This window comes from Ursus maritimus, unplaced genomic scaffold, assembly GCF_017311325.1.
Source record: "Ursus maritimus isolate PB19 unplaced genomic scaffold, ASM1731132v1 scaffold_25, whole genome shotgun sequence".
NCBI lineage: Eukaryota > Metazoa > Chordata > Mammalia > Carnivora > Ursidae > Ursus > Ursus maritimus.
The window spans coordinates 35,629,579-35,649,032 of record NW_024425008.1 but is presented as its reverse complement, the minus strand read 5'-3'; the positions used below and the strand labels follow the sequence as shown (position 1 = coordinate 35,649,032).

The 19,454-nt window shown below is 37.9% G+C and overlaps 1 protein-coding gene across 1 annotated transcript in view; it reads right to left on the bottom strand.

The window, feature by feature from the left end:
- Window positions 1–19,454, bottom strand: part of KCNH5 (potassium voltage-gated channel subfamily H member 5) — a 282,791-nt gene that overhangs the window by 63,593 nt on the left and 199,744 nt on the right. The window contains exon 9 of the mRNA XM_008701136.1: window positions 2,599–2,851. Within this exon, the coding sequence (XP_008699358.1) occupies window positions 2,599–2,851 (253 nt within the window). The remainder of the gene's footprint in view (window positions 1–2,598; window positions 2,852–19,454) is intronic.

The following is a 19,454-nucleotide window of genomic DNA, read 5'->3' as shown; positions in this document are numbered from 1 at the left end:
GGAGTGAGGATCTACAAGTCAGGAGGCTGGCTGATAGGGAAAGGCCTTTCTCGCAGGTTCCAGGCGGGGCTTTAGCTGCCTCCAGGGTGGACCTGCCCACGGTGCGAACACAAGGGCAGCCCCTCCACGGCCCCACGCTCCGTGTCCTGCAGAAAGTCAGCACGGGTCCACACGTCCGGTCCACAGCGTTCTCAGACTGCCTCTGTAGGCACAAGGCTCTACACCAGGACAGAGGTCGCAAAACTCATCTCCGCGTCTATCACGTCGTCGCTGAACCAAACCACAGACTCCTATAAGACAGTGTCTTCGCCCGCCCCCGGCACCCCCGCACCCAGGCGGCCCGCGAGTCTTCTGCCGCTGCTGCGCCTCCCCGCCTTGAGCATGCGCTTCCGCCCTCAGAGATCACTTCCGGGTCGAAACTTTTTTTTTTTTTTTTTTTTTAAACAAAAATCATCTGCCCTTTTGCTGAATTAATCTATGTTAGAGGCTCATGGAAAAAAGGAAAGAAAAGCTGTCAGGGAAGAGAGAGGTATACATATCATTTGACTCATTAAATCAAAAGATGAAAAGTCCCTGAATCCCAAGATTTTTTGAAGAAGATAAACAAAAAGCACACAAAGAAGTAAAATGTGACGGATGTATGATGAAGTTGGGCCAACACCCAGGGGCCCTGTGTTCGTTTTTACTATGTCTCTGTGTAAAACCAGTGTTTTAAAATATGTAAAATGTAAAAACATTTTATTTAAAAGGAAAAGAAAACGCATTTTGTCTGTCTCACTGAGCAAATGATTCCAGCTTAACAGGCCCAACCCGGAGGCACTGCACCCGGGGCTTTCTCCAGCCTTCTTTTTAGAAAGTGAGTTACCAAGGTGAGGCTGTGATGACGAAAATGGGGCAAAGCAGATGACAATGAGTACACAGCTGAGGTCATTCATCACCAGGCAGAGCCACTTCACCGTATACTCGATGCCTGCCACCCGCCATTGACACGAACGTGCAGGAAAAGAAAATACACCTGTTTCAGGTCTGCGGTCTGTCCTCTTCTTTAAGCAAACAAGAATGCTTGTCGTGTATATATGCTTCATTTTACCACAAAGGATTGTTCCGGCAAAATGTGCACTTTTTATGAAGGATTATATTTAACTCCTTTATACTCCAGGAAACAAAGTGGAGCAAACACAAGTAGCACTGAGCACACCCACGGTGCTCTCAAGAGCTGCATGAATTTCTCTTGCAAAAATCACAAATAAAAACAGTTCCTAAAAGAGATTTCGCCTTAACTGTAATATTATTTCAGTTAAGGAGAGGTTTATAAAACAATAGTGTTTGGTCACTTGCAATCCTGAACCNCTTTCTGTAATTCTTACAAATTTTACTGAAGGTATTTTCCTACGAAGGGCCACTGCATCTCAATTCTCAACTCTGTATTTTTTCAGGTAATTGTGCTTTTTGAAATCAGTTCTTTATTTTTGTGCTGGATTTTCCTTTTACAGCTTCTCACATACATGTCAATCTTTGACTCACAAGAATAAGTGGCATTCAAGCTATGGTAGGTTGACCTCAGTAGCTAAAAAATCCAATAGTTTAAAAACTGAGCTCATTTTTCATGAGACATAAGCCATGAAAAAATATGATGAAATGGAGCTGACATCCTGCAATTCCAACTTCTTTTACTTGAGAGAAAAACAAGGGATGATTCTCTTCTGACCCCATTATTGCTTCCTTTTATGTCTATGTGGACTTCATGAATCTGCTACAGACATTTGAGCAGAAATTATGTAAAATACCATTTAGTATAGTTTTACATATATATATGTAAAATATTGCATTGCCCCAAACATGTAATTTCTTCAAAATTTTATTGTTTATATACACTACCACTGCCTTTTTGTTGTTGTTGTTAGTATAACCATCTACTGGGTCTCTGAATTTTAGATTGAATTTTATTATTAGCCAAATAATTCTCTTGGTTCATGAATGGATAGAGCCAGCTTTGTAAACCTAAACTTACTTGGATTGTGATTACTCCCATATGATGGGTCAAATTCACTTACCTCCTCATCACTTTTAGCACATTACTCAGGTCCACTGTGATGAATGAGGCAGAAATATTTAGAATAAAATGATCTGTACTCAAGTCCTAACTCATTTACTAACTAGCTGGGCAAGTCACTAAACATTTCTGGTCCTCATTTTGCTCATGTCTAAAGGAAAGTGTTGAGTTAGACAGGTACTATGGGCCCTCCAAGACTAACATTCTAGGTTACTCACCTGAAAATCATTCTACAAGCCTTCTTCACACTTAACAACACCAGGAGATACAGTCACCTTAGGCTATGACCAGCTCTCGTCTAAAAGATATTGTCCTACTATTGCCAAAGAAAGTTTAATCAAACCCTTGTGCAGCTCATTAAGCTGCGACCAGTACTACTGTTCTTTGCTGAAAGAGCGTTACTAGTTTTCACTAAGATTCATCATCTCATTAGTGACCCAATTTCCAAAGTCACCAAGCAGAGGAAATTTCTCTTAAGAAACTTGAGAAGCAAAATCTCTAAAACTGTTACACATTTGCTACTACATTAGGAAAGTTCACAGTACCTAAAATAGCCACCACCTCATCATCCTGGATGACTTCCAAGGATCCTGACACCACAAAGCAGAGGGCATCCACACTTTCTCCAGCATGGTAAATGAGGTCCCCTGGAGCACAGTGAATAGTCTGGAACTCTACCGCCAAGGCGCGCAGACACCCATCGCTGGCCAATCGAAAAGCAGGATGTTCATTAAAAACCTTCCGGTTTAGATGAACACAGATATCAGCTCTCATGTCCTTGGGACAGATGGAGAGAACCTGAAGAAAGTGAGAAATGAATAAGTGAGAAGAAAAGAGAAAGGGCTATTTCATTAGGAAAAAAAAAAAAAGTCATCCAATAAATATTTATTGACTGTGACAAAGTCTGCAACACACGGTACCAGACACTGGGAATGCAAAGTTAAAAGACATACTTCTCCTCTCAAGGACCTAATAACCCAGTGAGATGGAGCATATGGACTGTTACAACACAGAACCATAAAGCAAAGCTTTGAGAGGGGTATGGATCTCCACACAGAAAGAACAGTCTTAAGGTAGTCAGGAAGGGTCTCAGAAAAACACTCGATGTAATTTCCTCAAAGAGCCAGATAACATAGGGCATTAACATTCATTTTAGTCTCGTCTCTGTTTTAGAGTTTTTCACAACTAAAACAAAATTCAGGGTAATGGACTTTCCTCCATTTTGGATGTGGAATCATATGAATCAATTATAAGAAAACAAAATCGACAGAAGTTCCCTTGCAACTTGACGTGCTAGCACAGGCTGAGAGAACTCCGGCCTCGAGGTGTGTCTTTTATCACTCGAAAAGATTTTCATTTTACAAATAAATTTATGTGCAGGGAGTGAAAGGGTATTCACCAGCCTTCTGTGGGGCTCAGGCAATTGGAAGTGGGCACTGACGACAAGGTGGCACCATTACCTCATGGCAGCCCTTGCTCACCCTGGCCTTTGACTCCTAAAGACTGCTGAGGGAAAACAGGAGAATTCAAGCTCCAGGCACCCTTCAGAAGAGAGCGCGAATGGCAGAAACATGCTTAGATAGCTCTCTCTAAGGGTTTGAGAGCTCTTATTGCCTGTAGCTTTCAGACAGGGCAATTAAAGACCCAGATTAAAATGGACACTATCAACACATTTAATCAGAGCATCATCAAGCAAGATATGATTACAGAAGTCAGTACCACCCACTTGAAAGATGCATGTACAAACTCACTTAGAATCCTCACCCAACCCCCTTGGTAAACCATTCCTTATCAGAAATGTTTTTCTTTGATAGGCTTTCAAGCCCTCAAACTGAAGTCTAAGCTTATCTTTCTCCATTAAGATATGCTTAATAAAGTTTTAATATGAAATAGTTTTCCTTTCTATAGGACATGCATTTTAACCTTTAAAAATTATCCAAGGCTTGAAATATCCTGAGTATTCCTTTTGTTTGGGGCTCACTATCAATGAAAAGTTGGCGGCTTCCCTGTGTAGAAGACAAGTCCATCATAAATGTGAAGACCATTAATTAAAGTACACTTTCAGTATCCCTTCCCTTAATCTTTCCTAATACTGTTCCTATTATTTGTTATCACTTAAGCTACTCTGTAGGTTTTTTCTACTCCTTTGAATTCCCATAGGGAGTAGGGATCAACTCACCTATCCTGAAAAATCTCATCTTGGAGGAAAAGAATTCCTAACATTAAAAGCAATTAGCACTTTCCTGTAAGTCAGTTGTTTTCCATAATAATGTAGTGTTTTCTTTATTATATTAACCTTTATGACTTCTGACCACATTAGTCATCCCATAGGCCCTTAGTGAGCTTCTATGGTGGAGGCTGTCACTGCATTAAGCCCCTGGAACTAGAAGGGTAAATACGACACAGTCTTTGCTGTGTAGGACTAACCATACCGTAGGGGGAGGTAGGCATGTACAAAAACAACTAACGTACAATGAGGAAAGTGTGAGGACAGGGCATGGCCAGGGTGACATGGGAGCCCATGCTACCTAGGAGTCATTACTTACGGCGTCAAGGTGCGCAAAAGAGCAGGCTCAAGAAGACTTAGGTCTGGTGCAGATCTATCACTTACCACCTCAGTAACCTAAATTCCTTCATCTCTCTAAACCTCACCTGTGAAATGGGATGATAGTCCTTCTGTCATAGGTCCATTGCAGGAATTAAACGAAAGGGCTTGAGGCTTGAGCTCAGCCCAGTATAGCCCTGCACATGGCCGGGACTAAAGAAACGGCTTTTATTATCCCTATTAAACATGAGTATTGTTACAAAGTTTATTGTTGCATTAGTTCTCGCAAACGCAATTTGCTTTTCTCTGATTTTCTACCCCAGTCTGAATTCTGTATCTTGGCTGTTTGATGAGATTCCAGGCAAAATTAAGAAAATATTTCAGCATTGAACCTGAAGATATTTCAAGCACTAGCTAATGTTAATATTTTCCTTGAGTTGAAAATGAAATTAGTGCTAGAAAAGCCAAAAGAGAAAAAATAACTTTAAAATACAAACACACAGGCATAAACATTACACTGAATAACTTAGTGGGAAATGGATCATTCTGTTTCCATTCCACTTACTTTACAGGATTTTTAATTTTTCAGATTCATTTTGGTAACAGTCATTTTATGTCCTTTTAATTATTTCGTTCAGGATTCATGCTGCAAATGAAATCTTCTAATGTTAGCAATATTCTCTGTTCGGTGGCATATCAAAAGAGGATTTTATTACATTTTAAGTGCATCTTTCCCTTTTCGTTTCACTCCACTTATGACATGCACTCATTTATTATTTTTATCTATGTATATACTGAAGTCCAGATGTCATAACGTGACAAGGTAAAACTAAGTTGAAATAAATCCAAGTCACACCCAGAGGCAAGTTCTTTCCCTACCCCTGGATAGAGCATGTGCCTTACATGCTGTGTCTGTCATCAAAATAGGAGTATAGTGTTATTTTTTTCTGTAAATGAAAGCACTAATAAGTGTCTCAGGCAAGGCAAAATTTAGTTTTAAGTGATAAAACTATCATTCAAGATAACTCTAACACCTGCTCCATTAGTCCCAATTTCAATGAAGTCTGCCTTGAATGTCATATCCAATCTCTCTTGGGTAGGTTCCCTAGTGGGTATCTTATAGTTATAAATGAATGAAATTACATTTCAGTAGAAAATATTCATACTAATAGTGATTATTTATCCCCTCTTCATGTCAGGATAGTTATAAATTAAAATCTTACTTAAGACAATGAGTAAGATTTCTCTTTGGAAGAGCTATGGTTCTATGGAGGGAATCATTTTTAGAATTCTGCAACCAACCTTGAAAAAAAGAAAAGAACACCTATGATCTGAAAAATCAAACTTTTTGAAATTTATTTATTTATGATACCAAGGGCACCCTCAGTTACTCATTTAATTCATAGCTAGTGAGAGTTGGTTATGTACTAGTTACCTGCTGACTAGTACGCAGGTCCTCCAGATCCAAGAGCAAAAACTCCCATAGCGCCCACCACCCCGGAGCTTCCAGTCGGGAATAGCTTGAAAAATCGCTGTTCTTCGTCCAGTGCCCCATGTTACACATAAGACAAATGTACTGCATAGAGGTTATGTGATTTGCTCTCAATAAGTTACAATGTGATTGCCTCTCAATAAGTTATAAGCAAAACCCAGAACTCTATGAGTTCCAGCTGTTAAGACATGCTCCTCAATGAAGCTCGACCAAGAATAAAATGTAACATCTGGCACTGTTTTATGTTTTCTGGTTCCTTGCAGATACAGAAATATAAATGCTGATTTCTAAAAATCATTTAAGGTCCTATTAATCAAACTATAGTTTAATTATTAGGAAATCACTGATGTGACCACCACCACTACCACCACCATAGAACAGCCTAGATTTCTCTGCAGATGTGTTTCCACTTCTAAGCACTTTAATTCCAGCTTCGAATAAATGTGTGGTATATTTTACTGTGTGGTAAAGACCTAAGGATGCATTGACAAATTATTTATTTATCCCATTACTATTTGCTAAAAGGAAGTCATCTTATTTGAAATATAAGCTTTAGTGTATATAGGAAAAGGACCTGAGCTAGATATTAGTATGAAGTGAACACATTTGATAGATGTCAGTTTCCCCATCACTTTTATCCATTATAATATTAGTAATGTTGCAAAACCTTAGAAAAGCAAGACTAAATAATTAGAAACCAAAGAGTTAAATCAAGTTTCCCTAAAGAAATGGCTGATTAGACAAAGTCCAAAGAAAGCGGCTTTCTCCTCTCTGTTAACTCTTTGAATACACTACAAAAATGCATTTTGACAATCACTATATAAAATGTAGGAAATCGAAAACCTATAAAGAAGAACGTAAGTTTTCTCCATGACTTACACATATTTATGTATGTATATACCATTTTCATAAAACCTGAATCTCTAAACCTTTATTTCTTTCTGTTTACCCAATATCACATTATAATCATTTCCAATGCCATGAAATACTGATTTAAAAACATAATTTGAATCATTGCATAATACTCCATCATACAATTATAACACAATTAACTGCTGCATTATAACTGGAGATCTGGATTTGTAGTTTTCCCTGTCATAAATCAAGGTATAACAAACACTCTGTACCTCTGTCAGATTGTCTGAGGACAGATTGTTTTAGAAAAAAAATTAGTGGGTAAAATATAAAAACATTTTCAAGGATCTTGCCAAATTGTTTTCCCGAAAAGTATGTCCAATTACTCTCTAACCCAGTAGTGTATGAGAATCACCCTCCTCTCAAATTCTTCATTTGCATTTGAGAAAGAAAAGGTAATTTTACCTGAAACAAAACCAGATAGTACATGGCTTGTATGAAGTGTATGTGAAACTGTAATGAGGCAGAAGGCTGACAGCTTTAATCTTAGTGGAGGTAGTCCCCTATCGTTCACTACGTCCTAGTTCATTGACAACAGACTGATCAATTTTACTCAATTATATCAAATTTCTAATATGAAAATAAGGATAATGGTGGTAATTCTATTTTAAGTGACTGAAAGTAGTGAACAAAACAAGGCTCCCTTTGATACTCTCACTGCTCTAAAAGAAATTATTCTATTGATTATCTATTACGCCAGGAGTAATATAGTGTCAGCTATTTTTAATAATAATTGCTAAGTGAAGATGACCCCCTGTTCTCTTTCTTAGGACAAAGGAATAAATGCATTAATGACATTTTGATAGGCAATGAAGTTACCACTGACATTCTTCAAATGTTCCTGCTTCCTTTGATGCAATTAAGTCATGCATTGCTAATTAATCTCCCCTCACTGATCCAACTGAATTGGTATTAAATTAGTGAAAATCAGTGGAGAGAGTAAGGCAAGTGACATTTGCACATAAAACATTTTTACAATCCTTCTGGGGAATGAGGAGCTCAAAAACTGCCAACGACTGAAGTAAAGCTCTCTACAGGAATTCAATTCTCATTCATTTTATGGGAAGAAATGAAAGTTCGCTTTCTTTTCTTTTTTTTAAAGTATAACCAGGCAGCCATGTGGACGAAAGGAGAGCAGCTGTCTGGAGGTTAGTCTGCCAATTTCTGGGGTATCCAAACCCCCAAGGAATTAACTCAGGAACAATGTAATGAAATAAAACCAAAGCAAATTAACTTCCATTATTTAAAAGTAAAAGGTCATATCAACAGAAGACCGCTATAACCAGTAAGAGATTATAGGTTAAAATTCATAGGTTTCACTTTAGAGATATATTTTCTGCAAATAGACTACATATACAAAAGTGAGACTTAAGATTTTTGTTTAAAAAATGTAGTGAACCAATTCTACCAAATTTTTCATTTTGGTTTTGCAGTATCATAAGTAATAAAAAGAAGCAAATAGCAATTGTTACTATTTTTTAGTTAAAGGTGGTGATGTTCTGGGCCACTAACTTTCTGAAGTTAGGGCTCTGATGAAACTTAGAGATTCAATTGTTCTCAATTCTTTGTCTTATGTCTGTACTTTTTTATGTGCATATATTTGACTAAATAAGACTATTTTTGCAGAGGACCTGAATAGACATTTTTCCAAAGAAGACATACAGATGGCCAACAGAGACATGAAAAGATGCTCAGCATCACCAATTATGAGGGAAATGCAAATAAAAACCCCAATGAGATATCAACTCATGCCTATTAGAATGGCTAAAATCAAGAAGACAAGAAACAAATATTGGCGAGGATGAGGAGAAAAAGGACCGCCTCATACACTGTTGGGAGGAGTGTAAATTGGTAGAGCCACTGTGGAAAACAGTATGGAGGTTCCTCAAAAAATTAAAAATAGAAATACCATATGGTCCAATTGGGTATCATCCAGGGAAAATGAAAACACTAATTCAAAAAGATATATGCACCCTATGTTCACTGCAGCATTATTTACAACAGCCAAGACATGGAAGCAACCTAAGTGTCCATCAATAGATGAATGAAAAAGGAAGATGTGGTACACGCACACATGCACACACGTGCACACACACACACACACACACACACTGGAATATTACACAGCCATAAAAAAGGATGAGATTGTGCTATTTGTGACAACATGGATGGATTTAGAGGGTATTATGATAAGTGAAATAAGTCAGACTGAGAAAGACAAATTTCATACGACTGCACTCATAAATGGAATCTAAAAAATAAAAAGCAGAATCAGAACTCTACAGAGAGCAAACTGTTGCCAGGCAGAAGGGAGGTGGGGAGTTGGGCAAAATGGGTGAAGAGGAAGCGGGAGATACAGGCTTCCAGTTAAGGAATGAGTAAATTACAGGAATAGAAAGCAGAGCGTAAGGAGTACAGTCAGTGATGTTTTAATAGCAATGTAACGGGACGGACGGCAGCTACACTTGTGGTGAACAGAGCATAATGTACAAACTTCTCAAATCACTAAATTGTACACCTGAAACTAACAGAACATTGTGTGCCAACTCACCTCACATTTTTTAAAAAGTAAAAACAAGAGTACTTTTCCACATGTGAAAATATTTTCTAAAATTAGAAATCTATTTTAAGGGGCGCCTGGGTGGCACAGCAGTTAAGCGTCTGCCTTGGGCTCAGGGCGTTGTGGGATCGAGCCCCACATCAGGCTCTTCCGCTATGAGCCTGCTTCTTCCTCTCCCACCCCCCCTGCTTGTGTTCCCTCTCTCACTGGCTGTCTCTCTCTCTGTCGAATAAATAAATAAAACCTTTAAAAAAAAAAGAAATATATTTTAAAATATATTTGACTGAACTATCCAGAAGAGTAGAAACAACTTTGGAAACAATCTGGCAATGATCATTTTAAAGTCACCTATGACAAATGATGCTCCAGCTTCTTTATAAGAATGTACGTCTCCCATGCTTCCAGGTACGTGCATTACCTGACGATACTGACAAACGTTGAACTTATATACACCCTAAGATCCAACAATTCCACTTCCAGGATTATGCCCAACAGAAATGTATACATATGCCAAACCGCATAAACGAGAGCATTTGTAGAAGCACTGTTCATAACAGTGCCAAGCTGAAAATTACACAAAGAGCATAAACATTAGAACAGATAAAAACATTGTGGTATATTCACACAATGGACAAAAATCAGCAACAAGAATGAAAAAACAAACAACTACACATAACATAGATGGATTTCAACAACATAACGTTGGTTGAAAAAGAAACTGACACAAAAGAGTATACTCTCCATAATTCCACTTACATAAAGTTCCACAACTGGCAAAATCAATATAGGGTTCTGGAAGTCAAGATATGGGTTTCTCTGGTGGGGCAAAGATGGCTAATGCCTGGATAAAACATGGGGTGGGAGCTTCTGGTAAGGGGGTTTTGGGGTGCTGACTATACACATATGTTCACTTTGTGAAAATGTATTAAGCTGTCCATTTATAATATAATTTTCCCACATCTCAGTACTATATTTTATTTATTTTTTTAATTTCTTTTTTTTAAAGATTTTATTTATTTATTTGACAGAGAGAGAGAGACAGCCAGCAAGAGAGGGAACACAAGCAGGGGGAGTGGGAGAGGAAGAAGCAGGCTCATAGCACAGGAGCCTGATATGGGGCTCAATCCCGTAACGCCGGGATCACGCCCTGAGCCGAAGGCAGACACTTAACGACTGAGCCACCCAGGTGCCCCTATTTTTTAAATTTCTACACTCTCAATTTTATTTCACAGACCCATAAGTGTGGCCCAATACCATTGCCCCACTGGTTTGATTACCATAGCTTTTTTTTTTTTATTTTACCCCTTTTATTTTTTTAATAATATTTATTTTGTTATATTAGTCACCATACAGTACATCCCCAGTTCTTAATGCAATGTTCCATGATTCATTACTTGCATATAACACCCAGTGCACCATGCAATACGTGCCCTCCTTAATACCCATCACTGGCCTATCCCAATCCCCCAACCCCTTCCCCTCTGAAGCCCTCGGTTTGAAGGAATTCATAACCACCAAACCAGCCCTACAAGTACTGTATTTTAAATTTAAAAGTTTACTTTAAAAACCACACACACACACAATCCTATGTGAAGATATGGATATGTTAATTAGTTTGGAGTAATCATTTCACTATGTATATGTAATCAAATCATGTTGTACACTTTAAATATATATAATTTTTATTTTTAAAAAAGGTACTTTTGAACAGGTAGGTATTGCCTAAAGAAAATTAAAGAAACAGAAATCTGAGCTGCCAAATCAATAGTGACAACTATTTCTAGAATGGTTGTGATTATGAAAGCATCTGTCTCAACCTCCTCTTCTTCCAGTAGAGACAACAAATTAAAATTCCTAAAGATGTGCCATCAGCATTCTTTCAAATTATGTATGCAATTTAATGTATCTACATGTGTGCATGTGTGTGCGTGTGTGTGTGTGTGTGTGTGTGTGTACACCAACTGTAGAAAATAAAGGTAGTCAAAAGAAGTCAGAGCAGTAAATGAAGCAACAGATATGTAGGTCAGTCATTCATATTGCATCTAATTCTAAAAAGAATTTGAGATCTGATTATTTGATTGTCTAAAATCATATACATATACATGCCAATATGCGTATACACCTATATATGTGTATATACAGACAGAGTAAATCAAGAAGATATAACATAATATATAAAATAATAGCTAGAAAATTATGTTGTCTTGAAAAGATCAGGAAATTATTAAGTGGAAGAAAAACTAAATGAAATAAAACAAACTATCAATGTTCACACAATTGGGATCACACTGGAACATTTTTTCCCAACTCTAACACTCATATGTAGATTACAGATATGGTGTATATACATATATATATATATATGTATATACACAGCCATAAAAAGGATGAGATTGTGCTATTTGTGACAACATGGATGGATTTAGAGGGTATTATGATAAGTATATGATAAGTATATGATATTATGATAAAAAGGATAAGTATATGATATTATGATAAAAAGGATGAGATTGTGCTATTTGTGACAACATGGATGGATTTAGAGGGTATTATGATAAGTATATGATATTATGATTGATATATCTATCTATCTATCTATCTATCTATCTATCTATCTATCTATCTATCTCGGTGTGTTTATGTGTAAGATAACTCTGACCTGTAAAATCAGAAACTTTTCAGAGAACACTTAGGACTTCCACCCACTCTCCCAATATGCTGACATTTATCAGCCTAGACCCTGATCAATATGTTCTTATTGAGTAAAGTCTGTTATGTTATTACATATAGTTGAAATAGGATAGCAATATCAGACTGAGCTTTCTGGTAAATTAAACCCTTCACTGTAAGTAAAGTGCCTTAGGAGTTTAGCTCTCTCGGACCACGGGAATAGACAAAAGGGCATAGTTTTTTGAGTATTTATATGTACAAGTATCCTTTCCAGAGTTTTTTTAAACCACTCAACTATTCATTTTTAAATGATGAATTTAATGATATGTGAATTATATTTCAATTTTTAAAATAGTGGTGACTTCAGAAGGGCACAGTAATTGCCTCGACAAGGCATGGGCTAGTGTTCTAGGGTAATAAAAAATTCAGTTTGATCTGATTAGCAGCTACATGGTATATACATACATAAAAATCTATCAATCTGTATGCCTAAGATTTGCACATGTTATGTGTGTATGTATGTATGTGTGCCTTTCTATGATAAAGTACTATATGGAAAATCATTACTATCACCATTCTCAATCTCTAAAAATATTGGCATTGCAAGACATGTGACTACCTAATTTCATTCTGTGATTATATAGTACTGGTATACAGTGTTTATTATTGGTGAAACATATATATAACGATTCAAAACTGACTCCAAACAATTCCTGCATGCAGGTTGCCTGCCAATCTTACCAGGAAGATAAGACAAACTTATTAGGTCAGTCAAAGCTACAGGGAAAGGCTAGCATGTTGCAAAAGGAAGCCAACCTGAGGGGAAATACTATGTAGCAGGTCAGAGGAGGGTGTAAGTAAGGAACGTTCGGGGAAAAGTCTACACAGGCAAAGGCAAAGCAAGACTTTTTTACAAATCAACTTTTACAATTAATCACCTTTATGATAGTGAAACCTCTATTTTCATTTCATCTAATGGAAGCAGCTTTTCTTAAATGATTTGTACATCATTACGAATTTCTTTTTTTTTCTTTAAAGATTTTGTTTATTTGAGAGAGAGAGAGTGAATGCGAAAGGGGGGGGGCAGAGGGAAAGGGAGCAGACCCCCTGCTGAGCCCCATGTGGGGCTCAATCCCAGGACCCTGGGATCATGACCTGAGCTGAAGGCAGACACTTAACTGACTGAGCCACCCAGGCACCCCTCATTGTGAATTTCTATCACTAAATGTAGTATCTACTATCTTAATTAAGTTTGTATCAATGCTATTGATAAGACCTGAAAATACAACCGTGAACATTGCTAGCTATTTGTTTATTTGATAGTATGTATGCTGTCATGGTGACTAAAATTTTACAACATTTTTAGGACCAAAATTAAACTTTTCTTATAGGCATGAGCCTATTTAGTAGCACAGGGGAATATATATGTTTTTTAAGTTTAAGAAATTTCTTTAAAACTCATTAGTATTCTAAATACCCTAAAAACCAAATTATCATCTTTTTGGTATAGCATGTTATGTTGACATTATTAAAAGGGCTTGGGGAAATAAGCCCTAAATGCATTTTGGCTTATGTCTTACTTATATTGATATTTGTCACCAAGGTCTTCATTGCCAGGAAACCAGACATATCAGTAATCAAACCTACTGCAACTGTCATCATCCAGAAAATAGCCATGGATACCAAAGCAAGTAAAAATGTCCACAAATAGGAGAAAACACTGTCACAGAGCATGTAGGATTTACATGTCACAGATGCCCCTGAACAGCACTTATTGCCTCAAGGAACCCTCCCAGAGCCCCAGATCCTGCAAACGTGATCTAATTTCTGCCCAGGGCAGGTCAAAGGCAGCAGAGTGATAGGTGAGCGTACTGACTGTAAGGAAAAGCAATAGATGAGAGCTTAGTGCCAAACAAATATTCAAAAAAAGAGTAAAACATAATGATGAATATATGGAAACAACAATTAAAAACATACTACTACTTCTAATTTATAAAACGCAATATTTAGATAGAAATCTAACAAAATAGGGACTGGATCTCTATCCTGAAAATTACAAAATGCTGACGAAAGAACAAATCAAAAAACACTTAAGTTAATGGAGAGAGAAATTGTGTTAAAGAATTGGAAGACCCAACATAGTAAATATGTCAATTCTCTCTCCCCAAATTGATCTATGAGTTTAATGTAATTCCTATTAAAGTCCCAGTAAGGCTCTTTTGAAGACATAGACAAAATTATTCTAAAAAATTTATATGGAAAAGTACAAGATCTGGAAATATCCGAGACCATTGGAAAAAGAACAAAGTAGTAGGAATCACTCTACCCAATGTTATGATATACTATATAGTTATACTAATCAAGACAGTCTGGTATTGGCAGAGGAAAGACAGCCTTTTCAACAAATGGTACTGGAGAAAGTAGACATAACATTGGCAAATAAACAACAATATTCAACTTGAGCCTCACACTTCACACAAAAATGAACTCCAAATGCATCACAGGCTTAAATGTAACAGTATAAAACTTGAAGAGAATGAGAAGACTACAAACTATGGAAAAAAATACTTGCAAATTACATATGCAACAAGGAACTGACATCTCAAATATATAAGAAGTCTCAAAACTCAACATTAAAAGAAACCCAATTAGAATACGGGCAAAAGACATGAAGAGATGTTTCATTGAAGAGAATATACAGATAAAAAATAAGCACACGAAAATATGTTCAACATTATTATCCATGAGGGAAATATGAGTTAAGCCCACAATGTGATATCCCTGCCTATCTAACATAAAAAATAATGACAGCCCCCAATGATGTGAGGATACAGAGAAGCCAGATCGCACATATACTGCGGGGTATACAAAACTGCACATCTTGTCTGTAAAAGAGTATGATGGCTCATACAAAAGTAAGCACGTGCTTACCACATAACCCAGAATTGCACCCTTGGGTGTTCATCCCAGAAAAATGAAAATTTAAATTCACACAGAAACCTGTACATGAATGTTTATAGCAGCTCTATTTTGCAAGAGCTCCAAACTGAAAACAACACAAATTTCCTCCAGCGGGTGACTAGCTGGACGAACAGCCGTACCCCTCAGCCATGGCATCCTACTCAGCAACAAAAAGGGACGACCTTTGGAGACATGCAATACTTTGGACGGATCTCAAGGAAATCATGCTCAATGAAAAAAGTTAATCTCAAAAGTTTACACGATTCTATTTATAGCGCGTATCGTAGAGCTAGAGAACAGACAGATCAGTGGTCGCCAGGATTCGGGAAGATGGTGGGGAGGGAGGTGGCCGTCACGGTGAGAGGGTAGCACAAGGGATCTGGGTAATGGGACTCTTCTGTGTCTTGACTGTGGTGGTGATTACATGAATCTACACTTGTGATAAAATTATTTGGCCTAAAACCACGCACACACATACACACACACGAATGCACACACGCCCAAGTGTGTTTAAAACAGGTGAAATCCGAATACGATTGATGATCTGTACCAATGTCAATTTTCTGGTTATGAGGGAAACTGGGAGAAGGGCATATATGCGTTATATCTCTCTGCGTTATTTCCTACAAACATGGGAATCCACAATTATCACAAAAAGTATGTTTAAAAAGCCAAAAGTTTTGTCCCTCTCTTTTGAGGAAGAGACAAATAGCCCTCCAAACAACCGGAACCCCCGGAATATCAACTAATAAACGGGTATAGCATCTGTTCCCATTAACACACTTTTATTAAGTGCTACTTTTCATAAAGCCAAAACGACTGGAGAAAGCCACTCGGTAGGAGAACTGTCTGCATCCCTGGATTTACACATGCCAGCTTGGCAGGAAGATGAGCCGAATCTCACCAGAGCCCTTTGTCCCTCTGCTCCTGGGTAGTAGAACCAATGACAAACTTCTGACCGGAGGCTTTAGCCTCTAGCACAAGGCCAAAGGCGTGAGCCACCCCCCCAAAATCTTTGCTTTGGGAAATCAACATGCAACGTTGCATGTTATAACAGAGCTCTCTATAATATATTCTAGTTTCACCTTCTTAAATACCCAGAACACTTCAAAACTGTCTTGAAAATTTCATTTAGACAAAGAGTTTGGCCCTTGGTGATGTTTTCTACCTGAACAAAATCTTTACACTGTTATTTTCCCTTTAATGAATCCTTTATTTATATTAGGTTTGCAAATTTTATCTAATCTAATAACACTGAGGGAGTCAAAGAAAAGGGAATAACTCCTTCCCTAAGTCCACTGAGGTTTTCAAAGCACTCTAAAACAATCCTGTCCTTGTCTGCTATTTCATTTGCTCATCGATGGATGGTCACCTATGAATGCCTGAAACATGCTATGGCTTTGGTTATAGACAAATGACAGCAACAGCCCACTGCCACTATTGTCTGGAGCTTCTAATATGTTGGTTAAGATATTTTAACCAAAAAACAAACTAAAAAACAAACAAAAACCTGTATTATTTTATCAGTGAGATATGAGCAACATTCTGGGAAAGCATAAAGTAACTTAAAAGATCTCTTTCCTAGGATGGTGAGCGGCTTTAGGCCTTTTTGTGAAATCACAGCATCTAACATTTTAGCGGAGTGGCAAATCAAATATCCCTCTCCTAGGCTCAAACACAGCTCAGTAGCAATTTCAATATTGCTGCCTTAGAGTCCATTGATTCAGGCTTTGAAAGAAAAAAATGACAGCAACAATTTAATCCTTACCCAAACTCTATGATATAGGTATATTCTTTCCATTTTACAAAGCTTATTAACAGATCCATGGTTTGGATGACTTTAAAGCCCTTCTGCTCTTTCTATAACACACCATTGCTTCTAGATACACAGACAATCAACAGAAATTGATCCCAGGTCAACTTGTGACAGCGGGAGGCACATTTGCCCAGAGAACCTAAGCCTGATTCAGAATTCTATCTACTATGGTTTTCACAACAGCATGTGGCCCTTTAAGAGACATTTCCTGAAAGATCCTCAGATTAGGACTGGCGCCCAACTACCTGACGACACTCTCATCGGTTTGCAGCAACATGGCCATCTGTCCCCTGCCCTGACTTTCCTAATCTTTTTATATTCTTCACGTTCCTCAAAACGACCCTTGATCTTATCCTACTCCCTCCCTAATAAATCTAATCATTTTCTGCATTTAGCTCACGCCTTCTCCAAAGTTTCTCCATTTCAGAGTGATTGACTCAGAAAGCTCACACATTTCCCTGGTACAAGGGACAGACTGTCATGGATCACCTTATTTGCACATTTCTAGACTGGTGGTGTGGGCAATTCGGTGCTGGTGGAGGTAAATGCCTCTAAACACCCAACATTCAGATCCACACACACTGTCAGCTGCAGTTCCTTAACCGCATTAAGATCTCCAAGCCACTGACCATTTCCAACACCTTCTCTACCAACTTGGCCTCTCCTGTCGTCACTTTGTAAATGTCTAGCATAGATTTCTACTGTCCTCATGGTAAGCACCTTATATGACTCTTCCCCCCTATATATTATCTATGAAAACCCCGCCCGAGATTCATCTCTCTTTGGCTACATAGCATCACACAACTCTGATGAATGCTTTTATTCTAAAACAATGAGCACAGAATGAGCACTCCTCAATACTAGCATGTCTACTATACTTCCTGGACCCTACAAGGTGTGTAGGACATACCTCGAAGTTTATGATAACAGGCCCATATTCCCCAGTATGCAGTGGGCCAGGTATGTAGTTTAGGGGGCTTTTTGTTTGTTTGTTTCAGGCCACTTTCCTGAATTATAGTTTAGACATCAGTTCTGTTCTTTTTGTTTAGGTAGACACGAATTTCATGTATGTTGGGTCTTTAGACCTGTGCTCTCTATTACATGTTTGCACACAGTATACCTCTTTCTGTATTTCAGCTTCATTAATTTTTTTGCTCTCTTTATTTAATTCTCTATATGTCTTCTTATAACTATTATTATATAATAAAAGATAGAATGTGGGCACCTTGTAATTTAGTCTTCGCTTCTAAGGTTATTTTCTCTTTCTTCCTTCATTTATTTTCTGACATTGATCGGCTCCCTGTATTTCTCTTTCTATACTCATTTTTTTGGATTCGTGACTTATTTTTTTTTTTAAAGATTTTATTTATTTATGTGACAGAGAGACAGCCAGCGAGAGAGGGAACACAGCAGGGGGAGTGGGAGAGGAAGAAGCAGGCTCACAGCGGAGGAGCCCGATGTGGGACTCGATCCCGGTACGCCGGGATCACGCCCTGAGCCGAAGGCAGACGCTTTAACGACTGCGCTACCCAGGTGCCCCTGGATTCATGACTTCTGAAGTTCTTTCTTAAATTTCTTGTTTCACAATATTTAATTTAATTTGGGTGTTGTGTCTATTTTCTTCTGTACCATGGCTTTTTGTAGGAGTGTGATTTCATGTTGAAAAATTTTATTTTCTGATTTCTTTTCCAGTATCTTTATATATACTGTATCTATATATGAACTCTCTCCTTTTTCTGATTATCATTATTTGTGTTGTATTTTTCAAGTAGATAGTCCTCTGTGTGGGGGGGAAGGTGAGGGTGAGAAATGGGAGAGTGTAGGGGGCAAGTTTTCTTCTGTTATCCTACCAGATTTCCTTAGTTCAAAGGCACCCTTCTCTGTGACAGCAGTTCAGTGTAATTTCTTCATAAACAATTCAATTTGGTTCTAACTTCTTATATCTTGTTCTTAGTCCTCTTCTCTTCAGATATTTCTTTTCAGCCCTTCACCACTAAACTTCCAAGAAAAACATCAGTCTCCCAAGGCTTTCCTCTTCTCCAGAAGTATGGCCTTCCTGAAACTATTTCTTCTTATCCTAAGCACACTCCAAGCCGCCTAACTCCACAAAAGCATATACTCTGGTTCACTAGGTCTCAGTCCTGTCCTCAGTGTTTTGCATTCTGGATGCGATTGCTCATTCTGATGATGAATGCTGGTCGCTGTTTTCTGTCCTCCATCCTGACTAAGACCACATGCCTCTTTCTCTGTTCTGTGTATTTCCATCCTGACTCCCAGCTCGGTTGTGTCCCAGAGTCTGCTCTGTTGGTTTGGACTTGTATAAAACGTTTGGTTCAATATAAAAAATTTACGGTGTTCTCTGTCTCTTACCTGAGCTTTAGCCTACTCTGAGGGTAACTTTATTTGTTCTCCTTGTTAGAGATTTGGGGAGATTTGTGAGCA